General features: G+C 41.8%; 3 protein-coding genes across 5 annotated transcripts; 1 reads left to right on the top strand and 2 right to left on the bottom strand.

Annotated features, from left to right (window-relative positions):
- Positions 1–5265: 5265 nt before the first annotated feature.
- LOC112264790 (proteasome subunit beta type-8-like) lies at positions 5266–8263 on the bottom strand. Its single transcript, XM_024441636.2, has 6 exons — positions 7975–8263; positions 7429–7570; positions 6695–6806; positions 6135–6264; positions 5735–5939; positions 5266–5447 (listed from the first exon to the last, which is right to left on the bottom strand). The coding sequence occupies exons 1-6, from the start codon at positions 8098–8100 to the stop codon at positions 5359–5361; spliced, it is 804 nt and encodes a 267-aa protein (XP_024297404.1). The 5' UTR covers positions 8101–8263; the 3' UTR covers positions 5266–5358.
- Positions 8264–8699: 436 nt separating this feature from the next.
- On the bottom strand, positions 8700–14740 carry LOC112264788 (proteasome subunit beta type-7-like). Of its 3 annotated transcripts, XM_042295599.1 has the most exons (9): positions 14551–14740; positions 14187–14250; positions 13759–13852; positions 11672–11769; positions 11334–11474; positions 9822–9937; positions 9600–9658; positions 9261–9412; positions 8700–9101 (listed from the first exon to the last, which is right to left on the bottom strand). In XM_042295599.1, the coding sequence occupies exons 1-9, from the start codon at positions 14597–14599 to the stop codon at positions 8990–8992; spliced, it is 885 nt and encodes a 294-aa protein (XP_042151533.1). In that variant the 5' UTR covers positions 14600–14740; the 3' UTR covers positions 8700–8989. The 3 variants fall into 3 exon arrangements, with proteins under 3 accessions (XP_042151533.1, XP_024297402.1, XP_024297401.1); XM_024441634.2 differs by lacking the exon at positions 14187–14250 and having other exon boundaries at positions 14551–14737; XM_024441633.2 differs by lacking the exon at positions 14551–14740 and having other exon boundaries at positions 14187–14328.
- Positions 14311–17964, top strand: LOC112264789 (proteasome subunit beta type-6-B like protein). Its single transcript, XM_024441635.2, has 6 exons — positions 14311–14450; positions 15232–15302; positions 16275–16406; positions 16848–16977; positions 17076–17220; positions 17520–17964. The coding sequence occupies exons 1-6, from the start codon at positions 14403–14405 to the stop codon at positions 17645–17647; spliced, it is 654 nt and encodes a 217-aa protein (XP_024297403.1). The 5' UTR covers positions 14311–14402; the 3' UTR covers positions 17648–17964.
- The last annotated feature ends 1905 nt before the right edge of the window (positions 17965–19869 follow it).

Genomic DNA, 19869 nt, shown 5'->3' with positions numbered 1-19869 from the left:
GCACCGGGCTATGGGCACGCACTGGCGACACCGTGCGCTTAACCGCATAACACGGTGCCTGACCAGTAATGCGCTGCTTATAATAAGCACGAGGCGTGAGCTCAGGTCTGCTACCTGGCTTAATACCACACCTCGTCTGCCCCCCCCAAAAATTTGGGGGGCTGCCTCTCGTACCTGTCGCACTGCCGTGCTGCCTCCTCATATCGCCGGCTCCTCTCTCCGGCTGCCTCTGCTCTCCTAGCTGCCTCCACCTGTTCCCATGGAAGGCGATCCTTTCCCGCCAGGATCTCCTCCCAGGTGTAGCAACCCTTGCCGTCCAATACATCCTCCCATGTCCATTCCTCCTGTGATGCTGGCCGCTGTTGTTGCTGCTGCTGCTGCTGTCGTCGCTGCTGTTTACCACGCCGCTTGGCCCTTGGTTGGTGGGTGATTCTGTCACGGTCTTCCTCCTCTTCATCTGAAGAGGAGAGGCGAGAAGGATCAGAGGACCAATATGCAGCGTGGTATGTGTTCATAGTGAATTTTAATAAAGAGAACACTGAACACTATACAAAAGAGTAACAAAAAACAATAAACCAAATACGGCCGTGAAGCTACAAATGAGACCTGTGCTGACACAAGCCACTAACATAGACAATCACTCACAAACAAACAGTGCAACCAAGGCTACCTAAGTATGATTCTCAATCAGAGACAACTAATGACACCTGCCTCTGATTGAGAACCATACTAGGCCGAAACATAGAAATCCCCAAATCATAGAAAATCAAACATAGACTGCCCACCCAACTCACACCCTGACCATACTAACTAAATACAAAACAAAGGAAATAAAAGGTCAGAACGTGACAAACCCATTGGGACCTATACTATACTCCCCATGTAACTACTGTATAACACACTGGGACCTATACTATACTCCCCATGTAACTACTGCACACAATATTCATATCCACAGTGACTCATTTATCAACCTGAGAAAATACACATAATATGGGAGAACTAGGCTACTTCAGGTTGTAAGGATGAAAATGTATTCCAATAATTTAAGTGCCTTATTCGAAAATGTCCTCTGATAGCACAAACATTGTGTTTGTAGAATTGAATTTGCACAATTAACTACAAAACTAGGGTGTAACTTTATGGTATGGTGCCAATCAGAAGATACATGGGTCCCAGGTAAACAATTATGCTGTAAACAGTGCTTGACTTGGGAAGGAGCTCACTGCAGCTGAGTACCGGAACCTCAAATGTTCTACTGCTTGAGCTCCTGTTCCTCTTATTGTAAACAAGCATTTTATTCAAATGTCTTTCATACAGAACAGTTCTATTTTTGCTTCATTAGACCAGAGGACATTTCTCCCAAATAGTACGATCTTTGTCCTCTGGTCTGATGAAGCAAAAATAGAACTGTTTGACCATAATGGCCATCGTTATGTTCGGAGGAAAAAGGGGGAGGCTTGCAAACCGAAGCACACCATCCCAACTGTGAAGCACGGGGGTGGCAGCATCATTTTGTGGGGGTGCTTTGCTGCAGGAGGGACTGGTGCACTTCACAGAATAGATGGCATCATGAGGTATGGAAATTATGTGGATATATTGAAGCAACATCTCAAGACAGCAGTCAGGAAGTTAAAGCTTGGTCGCAAATGGGTCTTCCAAATGGACAATGACCCCAAGCATACTTACAAAGTTGTGTCAAAAGTCAACAAAGTTGTGTCAGACAACAAAGTCAAGTGATTTTGTATGTAAGAATTTGTATGTTTAAGATAATGACTAAAGTATTCCACCCTGAAACCATATAATTGTATGACATGTGTTAGAGTCATAATCCAATAATGTGTGTGACTAGGCCATTGTGTTACTATTTCACAATATGAGCAGGGTATAGTTGAGACATTCAAGGACATCTGAACTGTCGACTTGTGATAACGGTGAAACTAATAACTGGAAAGAGGCCTCCCCACCTCAGGGAGAAAAAAACTGTTAGAAACGGCTAGGCTTGCGAAGATGATGAAACATGTTGCAGAAGTGTGATAAACAATGTATGTGAACTTTGGAAAAATACAGCCCACCTAAAGAGAGGTGGAGTTTCTACTGATGTGAGTTCATTTGTGTGTGTGTGTGTGTGTGTCTGTGTGTGTGTGTGTGTGTGTGTGTTATAAAAGACTGGCTCTGCATTTGAGGGGCAGAGCGCTCTCTGAATAAAGTATTGATCTATTGCAGGCTGAGACTCTGTCTATTTCTTTGAACTGGAGATTTAAAACCTTCAGGAATTAGACAGAGATATAAAATTGTTCAGTTAGAACATTGAGATAGAAATTATTGTGAAATCAAGGTATTGGAGTGGCCATCACAAAGCCCTGACCTCAATCCTTGTAAGGGAATTCCTCTTCTTCAGAGGAGGAGTAGCAAGGATCAGACCAATGTGCAGCGTGGTAAGTGTCCATAATGATATATTTAATAAATCAACTGAACAAAATAGCAAAAGTACAAACAAACAACCGAAACAGTCCCGTATGGTGAAAACACTAACACAGGATACAACCACCCACAAAACACAATAGAAAACAGGCTACCTAAATATGGCTCCCAATCAGAGACAATGACTGACACCTGCCTCTGATTGAGAACCATACTAGGCCAAACACATAGAAATATAACAACAGAACAAAACATAGAAAAACAACATAGAATGCCCACCCCAACTCTCGCCCTGACCAACTAAAATAAAGACATAAAAAAGGAACTAAGGTCAGAACGTGACAATCCTACAGAAAATTTGTGGGCAGAACTGAAAAAGTGCAAGCAAGGAGGCTTACAATCGAAACTCAATTACACCAGCTCTGTCAGGAGGAATGGGCCAAAATTCACCCAACTTATTGTGGGAAGCTTGTGAAAGGCTACCCAAAACATTCAACCCAAGTTAAACAATTTAAATGCAATGCTACCAAATACTAATTGAGTGTATGTAAACTTCTGACCCACTGGGAATGTGATGAAAGAAATAAAAGCTGAAATAAATCATTCTCTCTACTATTATTCTGACATTTCACATTCTTAAAGTGGTGATCTAAACTGACCTAAAACAGGGACTTTTTACCCTGATTAAATGTCAGAAATTGTGAAAAATTTAGTTTAAATGTATTTGACTAAGGTGTATGTAAACTTCAGACTTCAACTGTAAGTGAACTCTGGCCAATGAATCAATGATATTTATTGATCAATAAACTGCCAAGGAGAACAGAGCAGCTGTAGCAGTACTTCTGTCCTCTTCCATGCTGAAATTGAATAGCCTATCGTAGGGTATTCACCAAGACCTGTTGCACAGAATCCTGCCTGGCAACAGATGACATCGATGTTGGTAGACTTTTATGGAATGTAGTTGCTCTAAGGGATGTAATTCACTTTTTATCATAACATGTTGGGACCTACAGTATACTCCCCATGTAATGACTGCACACACTATTCCACTATTCATATCCACAGTGACTCGTTTATTAAGCTGAGAAAATGAACATAATATGGGAGAAATAGGCTACTTCAGATGTTATGGCAAATTCATTCCATGAATTAAAAGCTTCCTTTGATAGCACATTTTGTTTGTAATGTTTGATTTGTACAGTGAACTCCTACACTAAGGTGGACATTTACAGAATGGTGCCAACCAAAAGCAACTGGGTGAACACATCCGACTGGTTTGTGACGTGTACTGTACTTGTGTTTCAGGAAACAGTTTGTTACGCTTGACAGGACGATAAGGACTTGACTTACTCCTTCAATCGTTGGTTATGAGGTTATGTTATTTGACCCTTTTGCGTGCTAAAATACTTGACTAAACCTCTTCAAGTCACAAAGTTGTCAAGTCCCAAATTATTTAACGAGTATTTCACAAGTCTCAATAAACTACAGAGAAAATACAAATCCAGGTTTGTATGACTGGCACTGGGAAACAACTGGTCGATTCTCATATACCAGGGTTCCCCAACTGGTGGCCCAAGGGTGATTTTTGGACATAAAATACTTGAAAATCACCAGCAAATCAGCTCCAAGTGATTCTAATTTGGGAAATCTGTTCCAAAGTATTCCCACGTGTAAATATGCCCATGTTGACTCCAATGCTTCCCACAGTTGTGTCAAGTTGCCTGGATGTCCTTTGGGTGGGGGACCTACTTGATACGAATGGGATACAAGAACAACCCAGCAGCATTGCAGTTGACACAAACAGGTATGACACAAACAGGTATGACACAAACAGGTGTGACACAAACAGGTGTGACACAAACAGGTGTGACACAAACAAGTGTGCCTTACACCTACTATCATACCCCATTCAAAGGCAACTAAATATTTTGTCTTGCCCATTCACCCTATGAATGGCACACATACACAATCCATGTCTCAATTGTTTTAAGGCTTAAAAATGATTCTTTAACCTGTCTCCTCCCCTTCATCTACACTGGATCGACACTGATCCACACTGAAGTGGATTTAACACATGGCATCAATAAGTGATCATAGCTTTCACCTGGCCAGTCTATGTCGTGGAAAGAGCAGGTGTTATGATGTTTTCTGAACTCAGTGTATGTGGTCTGAAATGATTATGTTATAGTCAAATATACAGTATGTCCGGTCAATTTGCAGTTTAAAAATGATTTGTAATTATGTTCCGGCCCCCTTAAGAAAATAATCTAGTCATATACTGTACATTCAACTCAGACTGGTAACAGATGCAACAAGTTGTGCCAAATGTTTTTTTTAAACCCTTTTTCTCCCCAGTTTCATGATATCCAATTGGTAGTTACAGTCTTGTCCCATCACTGCAACTCCCGTACGGACTCAGGAGAGGCGAAGATTGAGAGCTGTGCGTCCTCCAAAACACAACCAAGCCACATTGCCTGCTTAACCCAGATGCCAGCCACACCAATGTATCAGAGAAAACCCTACATCTGGCAACTCTGTCAGCACCCAGCCCGCGACAGGACTCGCTAGAGCACGATGGGACAAGGACATCCTGTCCGGCCAAACCCTCCCCTAACCCGGATGACGCTGGGTCAATTGTGCACCGCCTGATGGGTTTCCCGGTCACGGCCAGCTGCGACAGACCCTGAACTTGAACCAGGATCTCTAGTGGCACAGCCAGCACTGCGATGTAGATGCAGTACCTTAGACCACTGCACCACTCGAGAGGCCCGTGACAATTTACTTGACAAAAACATGGTTAGGCATGTAAGATCTCCAGGTTAAACAATAGAGGCCAGAGTATACAGTTTGAAAACCGTCTTTATTTGGAGCAGTGTTGGGATCAGTTGAGAGAGAACACAGTGTGTCTGTGTGGGTGTGGAAACTGATCTGGGATCAGAACATGCCTTTCCTGTAGCGGTGGATCAGCTCTGAAACGTCTTCTTTACACACCTTTATCCAGCCGTCCTCCTGCATGTGGTACACTGGACAAACACACAGACAGTTACACATACATGCATTTAAAAAGACATACATTAATTTAAAGCTATTGTTTACATTTTATTTTCCTTTGGCTTCAGCATATAATAAATGGTTATGAGATAAGATTATAATTGAACATTTAGTTCTAACCTCTTACATGGGATTCACACCTGGAATTTACACAACAAACACCTATCTTATGATTCACATGGTCACACAAGAAATTACTAAGTCAAATCAAATCAAAATAGTCACAGAATGAGTATAGGTTTAGAACAAGGTCACTCACGGTTGACCACTCCTCCGGAGTAGGCGTCTCTGTGTGTGGCGTGGGTGATACCGCGGCGGCCCAGCTCGTACGCCTCCTCTACCGTCATGTCCTCACGGTAGCCGCTGTCAATCACTCCGTACGCATAGCTGCTACCACAACCAGTAGAGAACATGCGACCAGAGAGACGTGTGGCGTTGTCATCCACATAGTACAAACCAGGGCCCTGGACAGCAAGACACAAATAAATTGAAACTCATCAACAGACGTGACAATTGGAGGCACTCAAACATGTTGGATACCATAAAGATGAAAACGGAGGCCTTCTAATACACATGCAGGCTCTAGCACACACACACATACCACACACACACACACACACACACGCACATTCCAATCTTCACTCCCACCCTCCCTGTACCTTATTGTCCCAGCCAACGATCATGCTGCCCATGGAGAGGCCCATGCCCCTGTAGCCCAGCATCATGTTACACAGCAGCTTAGAGGCTGCAGACACTGAGATCCTCTGTTTGTTCCTCAGTTTGTACAGCCTGAGACACAAAGAGATGGAGGGTCAGTCACTGTATGAGACAAGGCGGTCAGAGTGCTAACACACTGGTTTACCTCCCGATACATTTTAACACCCCAGATACCTAAAGGGTCAAGGCATTAATATGGCTTAGAAAGCAGACCAAGAAGACTAAGATAGGGAGAGGGTGAGTCTAGATCAGCATTATGGACAAAACGTTAATTAGATGGTAACCACAAAGTCACACTGGTTGATACTGATATGGTTGTGAGGTAATTACTTTATGTCTCGTGCATTTGTTGTGAGTGTAAGGAAATGGATTGGTAAATGTTCTCTTCATCCAACCCATGCCTATAAACCTGACTTACACCGACAGGCATTGATGACTGTGATATTAACACCGTGTAACTGTATAGCGGGACTCAATCCCACAGAGACAAGCTCCAACAGACCTGCACTCCTTAGCCAGCAGTCTCTCCCAGTACTGGCAGTCAGCAGCACTGCCGGACATGGTCCCCAGCAGGTAAGGGTTGATCTCTATCACCTTGTTAGCCTCTTTCGACGCTGCAGGGAAGACAAATACACGGCAACAGGGTTAGAGAATGGTTGCTTTATGTTTGGTTATAGATGTCGGGGAAACTGAGATACATTCTGCATCTGGAGGTGTCGGATGTGTCTACGACTGCTTCTGGAACAGAACTCGAAATGGACCAACTCAAGGCTAATCACATCAACCTTCCAAGGTAAATCACATCAAAAATGGATGAGCTTACAAACATCACTTGTAGATTTGGTTTAGTACTCGCAATAGAATGGGCAGTTATAGAAGTAACAGTAGTATGTGATATATCCTTTATAGCTTAGATGGTAGAGCATGGTGGTTGTAACGCCAGGGTAGTGGGTTCCATTCCCGGGACCACCCATATGTAAAATGTATGCACGCATGACTGTAAATCACTTTGGATAAAACTGTCTGCTAAATGTCATATATGAAGTATATATGCTGTTACTGGTGTATTACTGTGTATAGGTGTTTTGTCGAATGAACACAAGTGTATGAGAGATTAAAGCTAATTTTCTTAAATTATAAATCTGAATCACATGCACTCAAGACTCCGCAAGGCTGATGGGGTGAAGTGGTTTTGGTTTTCAAGGAAAGCTAAACCTTATGGAATATGATGTTTACCAATGTAGCTGCCAGCTGAGGCCCTCGAGTCCACAGCCACAATGACACCATGGCGGAATGTGAAAGCCAGGGTAGTAGTACCATGGTTCAGATCTATGGACACACCACCTTCACGGCTGCATGACTTGAGGAACCCTGAGGGCTAGAGAGAAAGAGAGCAATATAGAGGGGAACTGAGAAATAGATTGATCCAACCATTTAAAAATGAGTGAGACTGCAGCTTTAGTCAGCATCTTTTCTGGAGCGTGCGCGCACATGTATGGTTGTGCGTGGCGTGCGTAAAACTGTGCTTGAGGTGAGTTGTGCTTCTGCATTGAACCATGCGTAATTCTATAGTTCACTTCACATATGAATAGTTCACTTCACATAAGCATCACAGAAGAAACAGAAACTACGTGCAAATTGAAAGAAGCTTAAAATAGATTTTGGCACATACCCAAGATCACGGTCTCCTTTAACAAACTAATACGAAGACCATTTTTTAAAATTGAATATCATGGAATACAATTTCCAATATTTCTTATTAAAAATGAATAGGATACTCACATCCACTCCAACGGGAACAGAAAATTGCTGATTCGGTCGGTCGATAAAATGCCCTACTCCTGTTCCAATAATCTGCCCACGAAGTTCCGAGTGGGATTTATAACCACTTACATCGAAAAGGGCCATACTGATTCAATCAAATATACGAATGTAGGCTCAAATATAACAATATATGCTATCTCTTCATTAAATCTGAAAGCAAAAATACAGCCTTACTTCGCTCGGTTTCATCAAGGAAATGTCTTTCCTTACAATGCACACGAAACCGAAAGGGTTTTTAAGGTAACTTCTCATTCGTGATCGTAAAAGTTACCAACACAGCATCTATAGGCTAATGTGTATTTGACACTAGCCTAGCCAAGCGTATAGTCATACTGATAAACAATTGTTCATAGTCTTGGAAGTTTTGCCATAATATATCACAACAAAATACAGTAAATTTAGTGTAAATGTATCACACATTTGGCCAATCGCTGTGCATTATTTGTGGCATCGTCGTCAGTAAATATGGAGATTTACCTGTTAGGAGGTTTCATGTGGTTAACATTATGGTGTATTGCGTTTCACAATTTGTTCACAATTTGAAACATTTAAAATATCGAAATCCCCTGGAAGGTAGTAGCAGGTATATTCTTCATTGGTGAACCATGGCAAGATGAAAATGAAGATGTGAGAACTGTGCTAAAAGGGAAAGCTAAAAGTGAGGAGGGAAAACTCAAAACACATTTTCATGAAAAAGAATGTAGACTTTTTATTCAATCAATCACTTTCCAATATTTCACCCACTAGCTTAGGTATTTTATACCTGTTCAAAATGTATCGCTGCCTACAGTTCATTCAACTACGATCTTTATGTCACAAGGTTTTTATGGCTTTGCATTGTAGTGTCACCTCCTTGTAGTCAAGTCTTGTCATTATTAGGTGTCTTTTAATCATTTCTTTTATGTCTGAATATTGTGATTAGCCTCTGTGTGACTGTCTCCAGCCTCTCTTTGTCGTTTCTGAGTGGTCATGTTCAGGCGGTATCCATCCGCTGGACTGTCTCCTGCACTACCTCCAGCTCCAGAGGGACTATTTTCTCTGTCAAAATAGATGTTGTACCTGGGCCATACTTGTATCTCTTCTGCCTGAATGAGAGAGGGTGAGAGAGAGAGAATGAGAGAGAGTGGGAATGAGAGAGAAGAGAGAGAAATGAACCACTGTTTTGACAAACAACAATAATTTTCGCAAATATGCTGTCTAGACCAATACTTGAAGCAGAATCTGAGGATGGTGACATCATTTACCTCTTGTCTTTGTACTCTGACTCCTGGTACGGCCTGATGTAGTCCACCCCCTGTTTAGTGATGACACAGATATCTATGTTGTTTCCTGAGCCCAGGTCACTCATGATGCCAGAGTGGATGGCATCCCGGACCAGCTCCTTAGCCTCCTCCATCTAGTAGGTCACAGGAATGGGGAGTGAATGAAGGGACTGGGATGGGGGAGGTAAATGTAAACAAATCTCATGCATTCTTTATGGCGAGTCCAATGACTTAACTCTTGAGACTTGAACTCTGTCGACGCGATAGCATATGAACTAAATGTATGATAACTTCTAGCCTGCCTAAGGAAAAGTCACAAACCTCCATATTAGGTTTGAACCTGTCCTCCAGAATCCCCAAAGCAGCCAAATCACCAGACCCTACACAAAACACAATTCAAAGTAAAACACAAATATGAATCAACTAAATGTAATTATTTATAGATTTTTCATGACTAGTTGATTAATCAACTAATAATGGCCCAAACAATAACAGTATATGGGTGTATGCTTATGTATGCTTGACACAGTAGCAGTCACTCACCCATTGCAAGGTATGGCACATTGTCTATGCTCCCATAGGGCCCCACTGTGTAGAGGTGATTGCCGTTGCAGTCCACCCCTCCTAGGATTAGACTGGCCCCTATCTGGCCCCGGTACCTATGAGAGAATTATGAGATTCTTATGAGATTATGAGATTATTAACAAACAAGAATTTCTATTTTGAATCAAATTTATCTGACATGAAAAGCTGTTACATTGGAGCGCCTATAGTGGTGGTTGAGGTGAGTTTTTTCAACAGACAGTCATGTTTAAATGGGCAATCTGCGATTGCTACATCAATTTTTGGACTTTTAAATGAATGATATATACCCTTTGATTCTTGAAGAGTGTAACTTATAAATGCCTCATGGGCTTATTAGTTCAACTGTCGTACCCCTATCAGAACCCAAAATAGAAGCATTTTTAACTCCACTGTCTATAAACAATGTAATTGTAAACAAACACTAGAATAGCCTCAAAACATGGGCCTAGATTCAGTCAGTTCAGCTTTAACCAGCGATAACCGACAACAGCATAGCATAGCTTTTGTTTAGGCAATGTCGGAGGTGTAACTGCGTTGGAGCGGTCAAACCCAGAAGTGGTTCGCCGGCGTTATACCTATCGCCGACATTATACCTATCGCCGACATTATACCTATCGCCGACATTATACCTGTCGCCGACATTATACCTGTCGCCGACATTATACCTATCGCCGGCATTGCCATAGGATGCACAGAGTCGCATTAGTAGAAATCCCATGCAGCCGTGTTACAAGTTCGAACATCGGAATGTGTGACGTAATCTACACCTCGATTAAGCTGATAGAAATCCTTATTATTTAGTTGAATGATTTCCAATTTGAGCGTCATTATTTCTACAGAGCCTACACTTTCTCGTTCTGAACTTGTAACGCAAATGGCGTGTCTTTGTGACACTAAGCACACGAGCAGCCGCTCACCGAATCGTCAGCTCGAAGCGCAGTTAAACCTCTGACATCGCCTGAATAAAAACAGTGAAATGTGATTGTTGGTTATCGCAGGTTAACACTGATCTGATTGAATCTAGGCCATGGTAAAAAATATAATAACTGACCTCGCAGATGGTCAGTCCTTTCATCCATTGCTTTGTGGATTAACTTGAGAGTGGTTACATTTCTCCAGCCCCATCCCTCAGCTGTTTACAAATCTGTGTCTGGGTAACTGCTTTGTTGTTTTTTAAACTGCAGATTGCCACTTAAATGCTCTAACAAAGTGTAATGTTTAATACTCCAATGCAGTGGTTCCCAACTCTGTTCCCTGAGTACCCCCAACAGTACATATTTTTGTTGTGGCCCCGGACAAGCACACCTGATTCTACTTGTCGACTAATCCTCAACCCTTTGACAAGTTAAACGAGGTGTGTTTGTCTGGGGCTTCGACGAAAACGTGTGCTGTTGGGGTTACTCGAGGACCGGAGTTGGGAACCACCGCTGTAATGGAGAGTGGTAAAGATACACACACGCGCACACACACCTGAATAGCATGTCCTGCAGTATGTTTACTGCCATCACGACACGTGGGTTCCTGCCGCTGTTCATAGAAAAGATGGTGAGGTTGGAGGAGAGCAGGTCGGTCGTCTTCTCTGTATCCGCTGCAGTTCCTGCACCACAGCAGCTGAGAGAGGGAGTAGGCAGGAGAGAGGGGACAGGAGAACAATGGATGTGCGGGCATGGATATCTCAAATAAAAGGGACAGCCTCCATTTCTTTCACTACTCTCCCACTTCTCTCTTACACACACACGACAATCAATTCCATTCTAAACATAAGTCACACATTTACTATCCCTTAAAACAGGTGTAGGCCTACTCACTATATATTGGGGGAGATGTAGTGGATCTTGGCGCACATCTTATCAGCCACCACTTCACCGGAGGTGGCCCGTGTGTCTGCTCCCAGTACCACTCCCTCCTGCACAAACAATGCCCCAAAGAACACTCCATTTAATACCCAATTAATTTCAATACATTCTGTCCATCATTATTGTCTTTTTTAAGTCACCTATAGACAAGCAAGGATCATGATAAGGTACAGGGAACAAACATGTAAACACAACATGCAACAATTTCAAAGATTGTACTGAGTTACAGTTCATAGAAGGAAACCAGCCCATTTAAATAAATTCATTAGGCCCTAATCTATGTATTGCACATGACTGGGAATATAGATATGCATCTGTTGGTCACAGATACCTTAAAGAAAAAGTAGGGGCATGCATCAGAAAACCAGTCAGTATCTGTTGTGACAATAATTTGCCTCATGCAAATTTGCCTCATGCAGCGTCTCATTCACATAGAGTTGATCAGGCTGTTGATTGTGGCCTGTGTAAGGTTGCCCACTCTTTGTCAATGGCTGTGCGAAGTTGCTGGATATTGGCGGGAACTGGAACATGCTGTGGTACACGTCGATCCAGAGCATCCCAAACATGCTCAATGGGTGACATGTCTGTGAGTATGCAGGCCATGGAAGAACTGGGACATTTTCAGCTTCCAGGAATTGTGTACAGACCCTTGTGACATGGGGCCGTGCATTATCATGCTGAAACATGAGGTGATGGCAGTGGATGAATGGCACGACAATGGGCCTCAGGATCTCATCACGGTATCTTTGTGCATTCAAATTTTCATCGATAAAATGTAATTGTGTTCGTTGTCCGTAGCTTATGCCTGTCCATACCATAACCCCACCACCACCATGGGGCACTCTGTTCACAACGTTGACATCAGCAAATCGCTCCCCCACACATCGCCATACACATTATTTAGCATCTGCCCGGTACAGTTGAAACCGGGATTCATCTGTGAAAAGCACACTTCTCCAGTGTGCCAGTAGCCATCAAAGGTGAGCATTTGCCCACTGAAGTCAGTTATGAAGCCAAACTGCAGTCAGGTCAAGACCCTGGTGAGGACGTTGAGCACACAGATGAGCTTCCCTGAGATGGCTTCTGACAGTTTGTGCAGAAATTCTTTGGTTGTATAAACCCACAGTTTCATCAGCTGTCAGGGTTGACTGGTCTTAAACGATCCCGCAGGTGAAGAAGCCGGATGTGGAGGTCCTGGGCTGTCGTCGTTACAAGTGGTCTGCAGTTGTGAGGCCATTTGCACATACTGACAAACTCTAAAACGATATTGGAGGTGGCTTATGGTAGAGAAATTAATATTAAATTCTCTGGCAACAGCTCTGGTGGACATTCCTGCAGTCAGCATGCCAATTGCATGCTCCCTCAAAACTTGAGACCTCTGTGGCATTGTGTTGTGTGACAAAACAGCACATTTTACAGTGGCCTTTTCTTGTCCCCAACATAAGGTGCACCTGTGTAATGATACTGCTGTTTAATCAGCTTCTTGATATACCACATCGGTCAGGTGGATGAAAATGTTCACTAACCGGGATGTAAAACATTTGTGCATGAAATTTGAGAGAAACTGTTGTTTTGTGCATACGGAACATTTCTGGGATCTTTTATTTCAGTTTATGAAACATGGGACCAACACTTGACATGTTATATTTTTGTTCAGTACAGTGCTTGACTTGGGCTTGTGCTCACCAGAGCTGAGTACTGGCACCTCAAATGTTCTACTGCTTGAGCTCCTGTTCCTGTTATAGAATATTATCTCAAAAGTATTGTGGAGCACCTGCACCTAAATATAAGAAGTACCAGCAACCAAAATAAGTACTTGCACCTACAGTATGTCAGTCCAAATATGTCACAATCAAATCTATTATTATTATTAACAAAAAACACAAATATAACTTGAGAAATTCAATGCAAGCACTGGTTCATTATATTATGTTAAATTTACTTAAAATACATGAAATGGGACCACTGAAAATTGGCCCGCTATATGGATCTTCCACTTATTAGAGATGCCTTCCCATTTCAGTGGACATCACTCTCACCTTGCACACTAGTCCAGCTATGGTGGTCCCAGTCTTCATAGGCTTAGGGGTCTTGGTCTGTCCTCCCTCAAGCAGGCCCTCCAGAGCAACATTTCTGTTTGATGAAGATATAGACCAATCAAATACACAATACCAATACAGTGTACCACAAAATCATACAAAGAAAAGCCCTATCTAATGGTGACCAGATCAATAACATTGCAATCAGCTGATTAACACATAGAAGTATGACTTTCATTAAAAGAAAATGCAGAAAGAATCAAATGCAGCCTTAAAAATGATTTAGTCTTGCGGGTCTTTTTATAAAACATATTTTCATAGATAATACGAGATTTATTACTTTCACTTTTGACATAGGCTTAGTTTGGATTACGATTTACAAAACAAACTCAATGTTATTATCCTTAAAAATAAAAGGGAAATCATACCTGGCGACGTTCTCGAAATTAAATCCCGATGTAGGTATTTCGAGAACATTTGATAGTGCCATACCTGAAAAGGTTATTTTTCACCCACTTGTAAGATTCTGACTTCCCTTACAACCCTTTGCACGTCGCACGAGATCGCAATATTCTCGATCTGATGTGACCCTACAGTATGTGACTAAGGAACACAGTTTTATCCCTCTTTAATCGGTTTTAATAATGGAAAGACACTTAATGGACTCTCAAATCAAAGGAGTTAGCACAGGCGTAAGTAAAACATTTGTGATATTTTGTATCTGATCATGTTATACATTTTCCTAAATTGAAACAGCGATATACAGTAGCCTACATTTTGGGACCAATTTACCTGAATTTATGAGGATTTTAGTTCTAGGTTGCCTTGTTGATTTTGTCATTAATTCATCTCGGTACACTAAAACTGAAATTCATGTAAAACGTTTATACATTTAACTTAATAATAACTTCATATTTTCTGAAGAACAAAGGGCTGAATTTACTTTCGTTTTCGAGTCATTCATCTGCAACTCAAACTCAGGGTAGAAATTCACCTACGTACATGCTCCCAAAATCCCAACTACAGCCCATCCATTGACTATAGACCAAGCGTGTCAAACTCATTTTGCTCTGGGGGCCGCGTTCAGTTTTTAACAAGGTCGGGAGGGCTGCACTGAAAATTGGTTATAAAAAATAGTCCTCTAGCCATCGAATTTCCCATACTCCCTGTATGAAACTGTATGATTGTAATTCATTTCTACACAATTTCGATTTGGTTTTAGTCATTTTAAAGTATATTGACTTTTTTAACACAAACCACCCGGATTGGACCCCCTCACCGGCTGGATGTTGAACACCCCTCAGTTTAGACCATATTCATAAGGAGGGAAATGACCTTAGATCAGATATAATAAATGTCATAAATATATGATCATACAAATATATAATTTTTATTATATCTTATATTGTAATTGTATGCTCCCTCTATCCCCATCTAACTGATTATACATGCTCTGCATTTGATCTCCTACAGACCACCATCTTGGCGGTGACGTTCAATGGAGGGGTCATCATCGGCTCAGATTCCAGGGCGTCCATTGGAGGGTAACATGCTGACCACACCGCTCGTGTTACATGTGCGAGCGAGCGCTGCAAAATAAATGTACACATACATGTTATTCAATCATTGCATTCAAACTGCTCATGTGCGTCAACAAACGTCTGCGTAGCCAGGAGCTAAAATAGAACTTGGTTCTATTTGTGACGCTTGACCCTCTGCAAGTCCCGCCTCTCCCATCTCCTCAATGGTTTTTAGGAGCATATACCCACGTGGGTGATTGAAAGATGAACTGAGGTCCACACTCCAGTCCAGTTGGTGCTTCTACACCTGCATTGCTTGCTGTTTGGGGTTTTAGGCTGGGTTTCTGTACAGCACTTTGTGATATCAGCTGATGTATGAAGGGCTATATAAATACATTTGATTTGATTTGATTTGATTTGGTAATGCACCAAGTTTGTTGCCAACCGCCATATAAAGTCTGAAGAAAAAGAAGAAGACTGAAGGAGGAGCGATTACTAGAAACTAACTTGTGTACCCTTTTATCTGTGGATTAATGGTCGGAGTAGAGGACCTTGTGCATTTCAGGTAAAATAACAACCCAATGTTTATATCCCAGGACAAATTAGCTAACAGCAAGGTAGCCATGAATGTTTGATTCTTTTCAACCTGGCCCCAATTTAATATAGTTGGTTCAGAATTAGTTTTGATATTTCAACCTGCATGTCCTGATCGCGTCTGGTGTGGATGAACAAAATCAACATGTGCGCAATGGCTCACACGGAAGCGCGCGCGAAACCGGTCTAATTAGCCTGTGAGGAGGATCTTCAACACCTATTAACACCTTGCACCAAGTTAATCATATTGCTCCTCCTTTCCTCTAGACATGTCTTTATGATCAAATACGTCTGTGACACGCAACATATTAAATAAATCAGCCATCACTTATAGCAATATATACATTGGACTGTGTCACCAGGAGTCTGTCTAATGTATCTCTATCTCCACTTCACCCACAGGTACTACGTGTCCTCTAAGACCATCAACAAGCTGATCCAGGTCCATGACAGGATATTCTGCTGCATCGCCGGCTCCCTGGCAGACGCTCAGGCCGTCACCAAGGCTGCCAAGTTCCAGATCTCCTTCCACAGGTATAGACCACCCTTTCCCTGTCTCTGTTCCTGGCCTTGTCTGGATCGACATAGCTTGTGATGATTGATGTCAAACTAATGAAGCTTGACTGATGTGTGATTGATTTGTATTATTATCAGGAATGGGGAGAACTCCATTTCAGAGGTGATCTTAGTAGTAATGTGCGGCCTACGTTTACATTTTAGTCATTTAGCAGACACTCTTATCCTGAGCAACTTACAGTAGCAATTAGGGTTAAGTGCCATGCTCAAGGGCACATTGACAAAAATGTCTTTACCTAGTCGGCTCGGGGATCAAACCAGCGACCTTTCGGTTACTGGTCCGAAGCTCTTAATCGCTAGGCCTCTTGAACTACAATAGACATAGAAACCAACTGTGGAATAATCCTGAAGCTAAATGATGACACCCATGTCTTCTCTGTGTCTGCCCTGTGTGGTAAGTATTCAGATGGAGTCCCCTCCTCTGGTGAAGGCAGCAGCGTCCGTGTTGAAGGAGCTGTGCTACAACAACAAGGAGGAGCTGCAGGCCGGCTTCATCACTGCAGGCTGGGACAGGAAGAAAGGGCCACAGGTGAAGCACTGGGGCATAACAAACAGTCAAACAGACCTATAGAATAGAACACAATAGAATAGAACACACACCATTTCTGACTGTTATCTCACCTGTAGGTTTACACAGTGGCCCTGGGCGGTATGTTACTCAGTCAGCCGTTCACCATCGGAGGATCAGGCAGCACATACATCTACGGTTACGCCGACGCCAAATACAAACCTGACATGAGCAAAGAGGAGTGCCTGCAGTTTGCTACAAATGGTAAAAGTTGATTTTCCCTTTAGGCTTCCTTGTTTTATCCGAATGGCACTGTTTTTTATATAGGATAAAAGATGTCAGATATTGAATCATTTTTTATATTTTTTATTGAAAATGTCTTCCAGTGGGACAGGAGAGTGATTGTAGGATGGGTTTGCGATGGGATTATTGGCACTGGAACACAACAGACCTGTTTCCCGAAAATGTGGAAGGATATGGTTCCATACCCATCTCTGCCTGCCATCTGACCTATTTTCCTCTCTTTCCTCCCTCCCTCTTCTTTTTCTCTTCACCCCACCTAGCTCTTGCCCTGGCTATGGGCAGAGACAATGTCAGCGGGGGTGTGGCACACCTGGTAGTGATCACGGAGGAGGGGGTGGAGCATATTGTCATCCCTGGAGACAAGCTGCCCAAGTTCCACGACGAGTAGTGACACTTCAATCAGCCAATCAGCTGTGACACTCTGTGAGAGGAATTTGGAACCTTCACCCAACCAATCACTGTTGTTCACACTGTACATGCAGCATTTGGTGTTCATAGGCCTAACTATTCACATCAGTTTTGGGACTGTGGTTAGAAATAAACACTAATGATTTCCAAGAGTTCAATGTGAGAATCTACTCTGCTCCTGCCTATGTGTTTTCTAATCCACACTGTGTTCACTTTGTTTCTGTGCTTTATATATATTTTTTTATCTGATGACCTTTGTATGGAATCAATCAAATCAAAGTAAAAAATATCTTTACACTGCGTGTAAGTGTGTTTGATTAGAAATGTGTCAATCTGACAGTCCCCACTATAATTGATTAGGCTATTTCAGAGGGAATACACCCCATTTAATTTGAGGCATCATTAGCAATAGATTAGGAAACATCTAATCAAATTTTATTTGTCACAAGCGCCGAATACAACGGGTGTAGTAGACCTTACAGTGAAATGCTTACTTACAAGCCCTTAACCAACAATGCACTTAAGAAAAATAAGAGTTAAGAAAATATTGACTAAATATACAAAAGTAAAAAATAAAAGAGCAACAGTACAATCATAAAATGAAGCTATATACAGGGGGTGCCAGTCCCGAGGCAATGTACAGGCCTAAAGGTTAGTTGAGGTAATATGTACATGTACACTACCGTTCAAAAGTTTGGGGTCACTTAGACATTTCCTTGTTTTTGAAAGAAAAGCAATTTTTTTTGTCCGTTAAAACAACATCAAATTGATCAGAAATACAGAGTAGAAATTGTTAATGTTGTAAATGACTATTGTAGCTGGAAACGGATGATTTTTTATGGAATATCTACAGAGGCCCATTATCAGCAACCATTACTCCTGTGTTCCAATGGCACGTTGTGTTAGCTAATCAAAGTTTGTAATTTTAAATGGCTAATTGATCATTAGAAAACCTGTTTGCAATTATGTTAGAACAGCTGAAAGCTATTGTCCTGATTAAAGAAGCAATAAAATTGTCCTTCTTTAGACTAGTTGAGTATCTGGAGCATCAGCATTTGTGGGTTCGATTGCAGGCTCAAAATGGCCAGAAACAAAGACTTTCTTCTGAAACTCGTCAGTCTATTCTTGTTCTGAGAAATTAAGGCTATTTCATGTGAGAAATTGCCAAGAAACTGAAGATCTCGTACAAAGCTGTGTACTACTCCCTCCACAGAACAGCGCAAACTGGCTTTAACCAGAATAGAGTGGTTGGCCTCGGTGCACAACTGAGCATGAGGACAAGTACATTAAAGTGTCTAGTTTGAGAAACAGACGCCTCACAAGTCCTCAGACACCACACAAGTCCTCAACTGGCAGCTTCATTGAATAGTACCCGCAAATCACAAGTCTCAACATCAACAGTGAAGAGGCTACTCAGGGATCCTGGCCTTCTAGGCAGAGTTACAAAGAAAAATCCATATCTCAGACTGGCCAATATAAAGAAAAGATTAAGATGGGCAAAAGAACACAGACACTGGACAGAGGAACTCTGCCTAGAATGGATGGACATTTCTAAGCGACCCCAAACTTTCGAAAGGTATTGTAGGTAGGGATAAAGTGAGCCTGTTATAACTAATGCATATTTAAACCTGTGTTTACATGACAGCAACATACAAATCATAAACAAAATGTAAATATTGGTATAACTTAAAACTGTTATATAATGAGTGAGACAGGAGCACGAATACGATACCCCAAGACATGCTAACCTCTCACCATTACAATAACGGGAGGTTCTTTTAAAAATATATTTATACCTCTGTAACTTTCTCACTCATCATTATTTACGATTAATTCAGGATTACCCCTAATCATGGTAGCATCCACATTAATGTAGAAGTGTTTAGAAACATATTATATTCTTATCTACAATAAAAGTGACTCCAAAATTACACAATTCATTATTTACCATTCCTTTCTATTGGGCACAAATTAATCTGAAACACATCCAAAACAAACACCAAATGCATCCAACAAGTTTGTAGAGTCACAAGCTTGATGTAGTCATTGCGTGCTATGAATATGGGACCACACTACTTAATTTTAAGACTACTCTACTACACGTATAACTTAATTTGTCCCAATACTTCTGTTCCCCTAAAATGAGGGGACTATGTACAAAAAGTGCCGTAATTTCTAAACGGTTCACCCGGTATGGATGAA

Source organism: Oncorhynchus tshawytscha, linkage group LG13, assembly GCF_018296145.1.
Source record: "Oncorhynchus tshawytscha isolate Ot180627B linkage group LG13, Otsh_v2.0, whole genome shotgun sequence".
Lineage (NCBI taxonomy): Eukaryota > Metazoa > Chordata > Actinopteri > Salmoniformes > Salmonidae > Oncorhynchus > Oncorhynchus tshawytscha.
This window is presented reverse-complemented; position numbering and strand designations above follow the sequence as displayed.

Coding starts and splice junctions, on each gene's coding strand:
- LOC112264790 (XM_024441636.2), bottom strand. CDS start 8,100: ATGGCCCTTTTCGATGTAAGTGGTTATAAATCCCACTCGGAACTTCGT. Junction 7,571..7,974: donor CTGTTCCCGTTGGAGTGGAT/GTGAGTATCCTA, acceptor CTTTCTCTCTAG/CCCTCAGGGTTCCTCAAGTC. Junction 5,448..5,734: donor CTCCGGAGGAGTGGTCAACC/GTGAGTGACCTT, acceptor GTGTTTGTCCAG/TGTACCACATGCAGGAGGAC.
- LOC112264789 (XM_024441635.2), top strand. CDS start 14,403: ATGGAAAGACACTTAATGGACTCTCAAATCAAAGGAGTTAGCACAGGC. Junction 14,451..15,231: donor TCAAAGGAGTTAGCACAGGC/GTAAGTAAAACA, acceptor GATCTCCTACAG/ACCACCATCTTGGCGGTGAC. Junction 16,407..16,847: donor TTCCAGATCTCCTTCCACAG/GTATAGACCACC, acceptor CTGTGTGGTAAG/TATTCAGATGGAGTCCCCTC.
- LOC112264788 (XM_042295599.1), bottom strand. CDS start 14,599: ATGACAAAATCAACAAGGCAACCTAGAACTAAAATCCTCATAAATTCA. Junction 14,251..14,550: donor TAAAATCCTCATAAATTCAG/GTAAATTGGTCC, acceptor TAACCTTTTCAG/GTATGGCACTATCAAATGTT. Junction 9,102..9,260: donor TCAGAGTACAAAGACAAGAG/GTAAATGATGTC, acceptor TCTCTCATTCAG/GCAGAAGAGATACAAGTATG.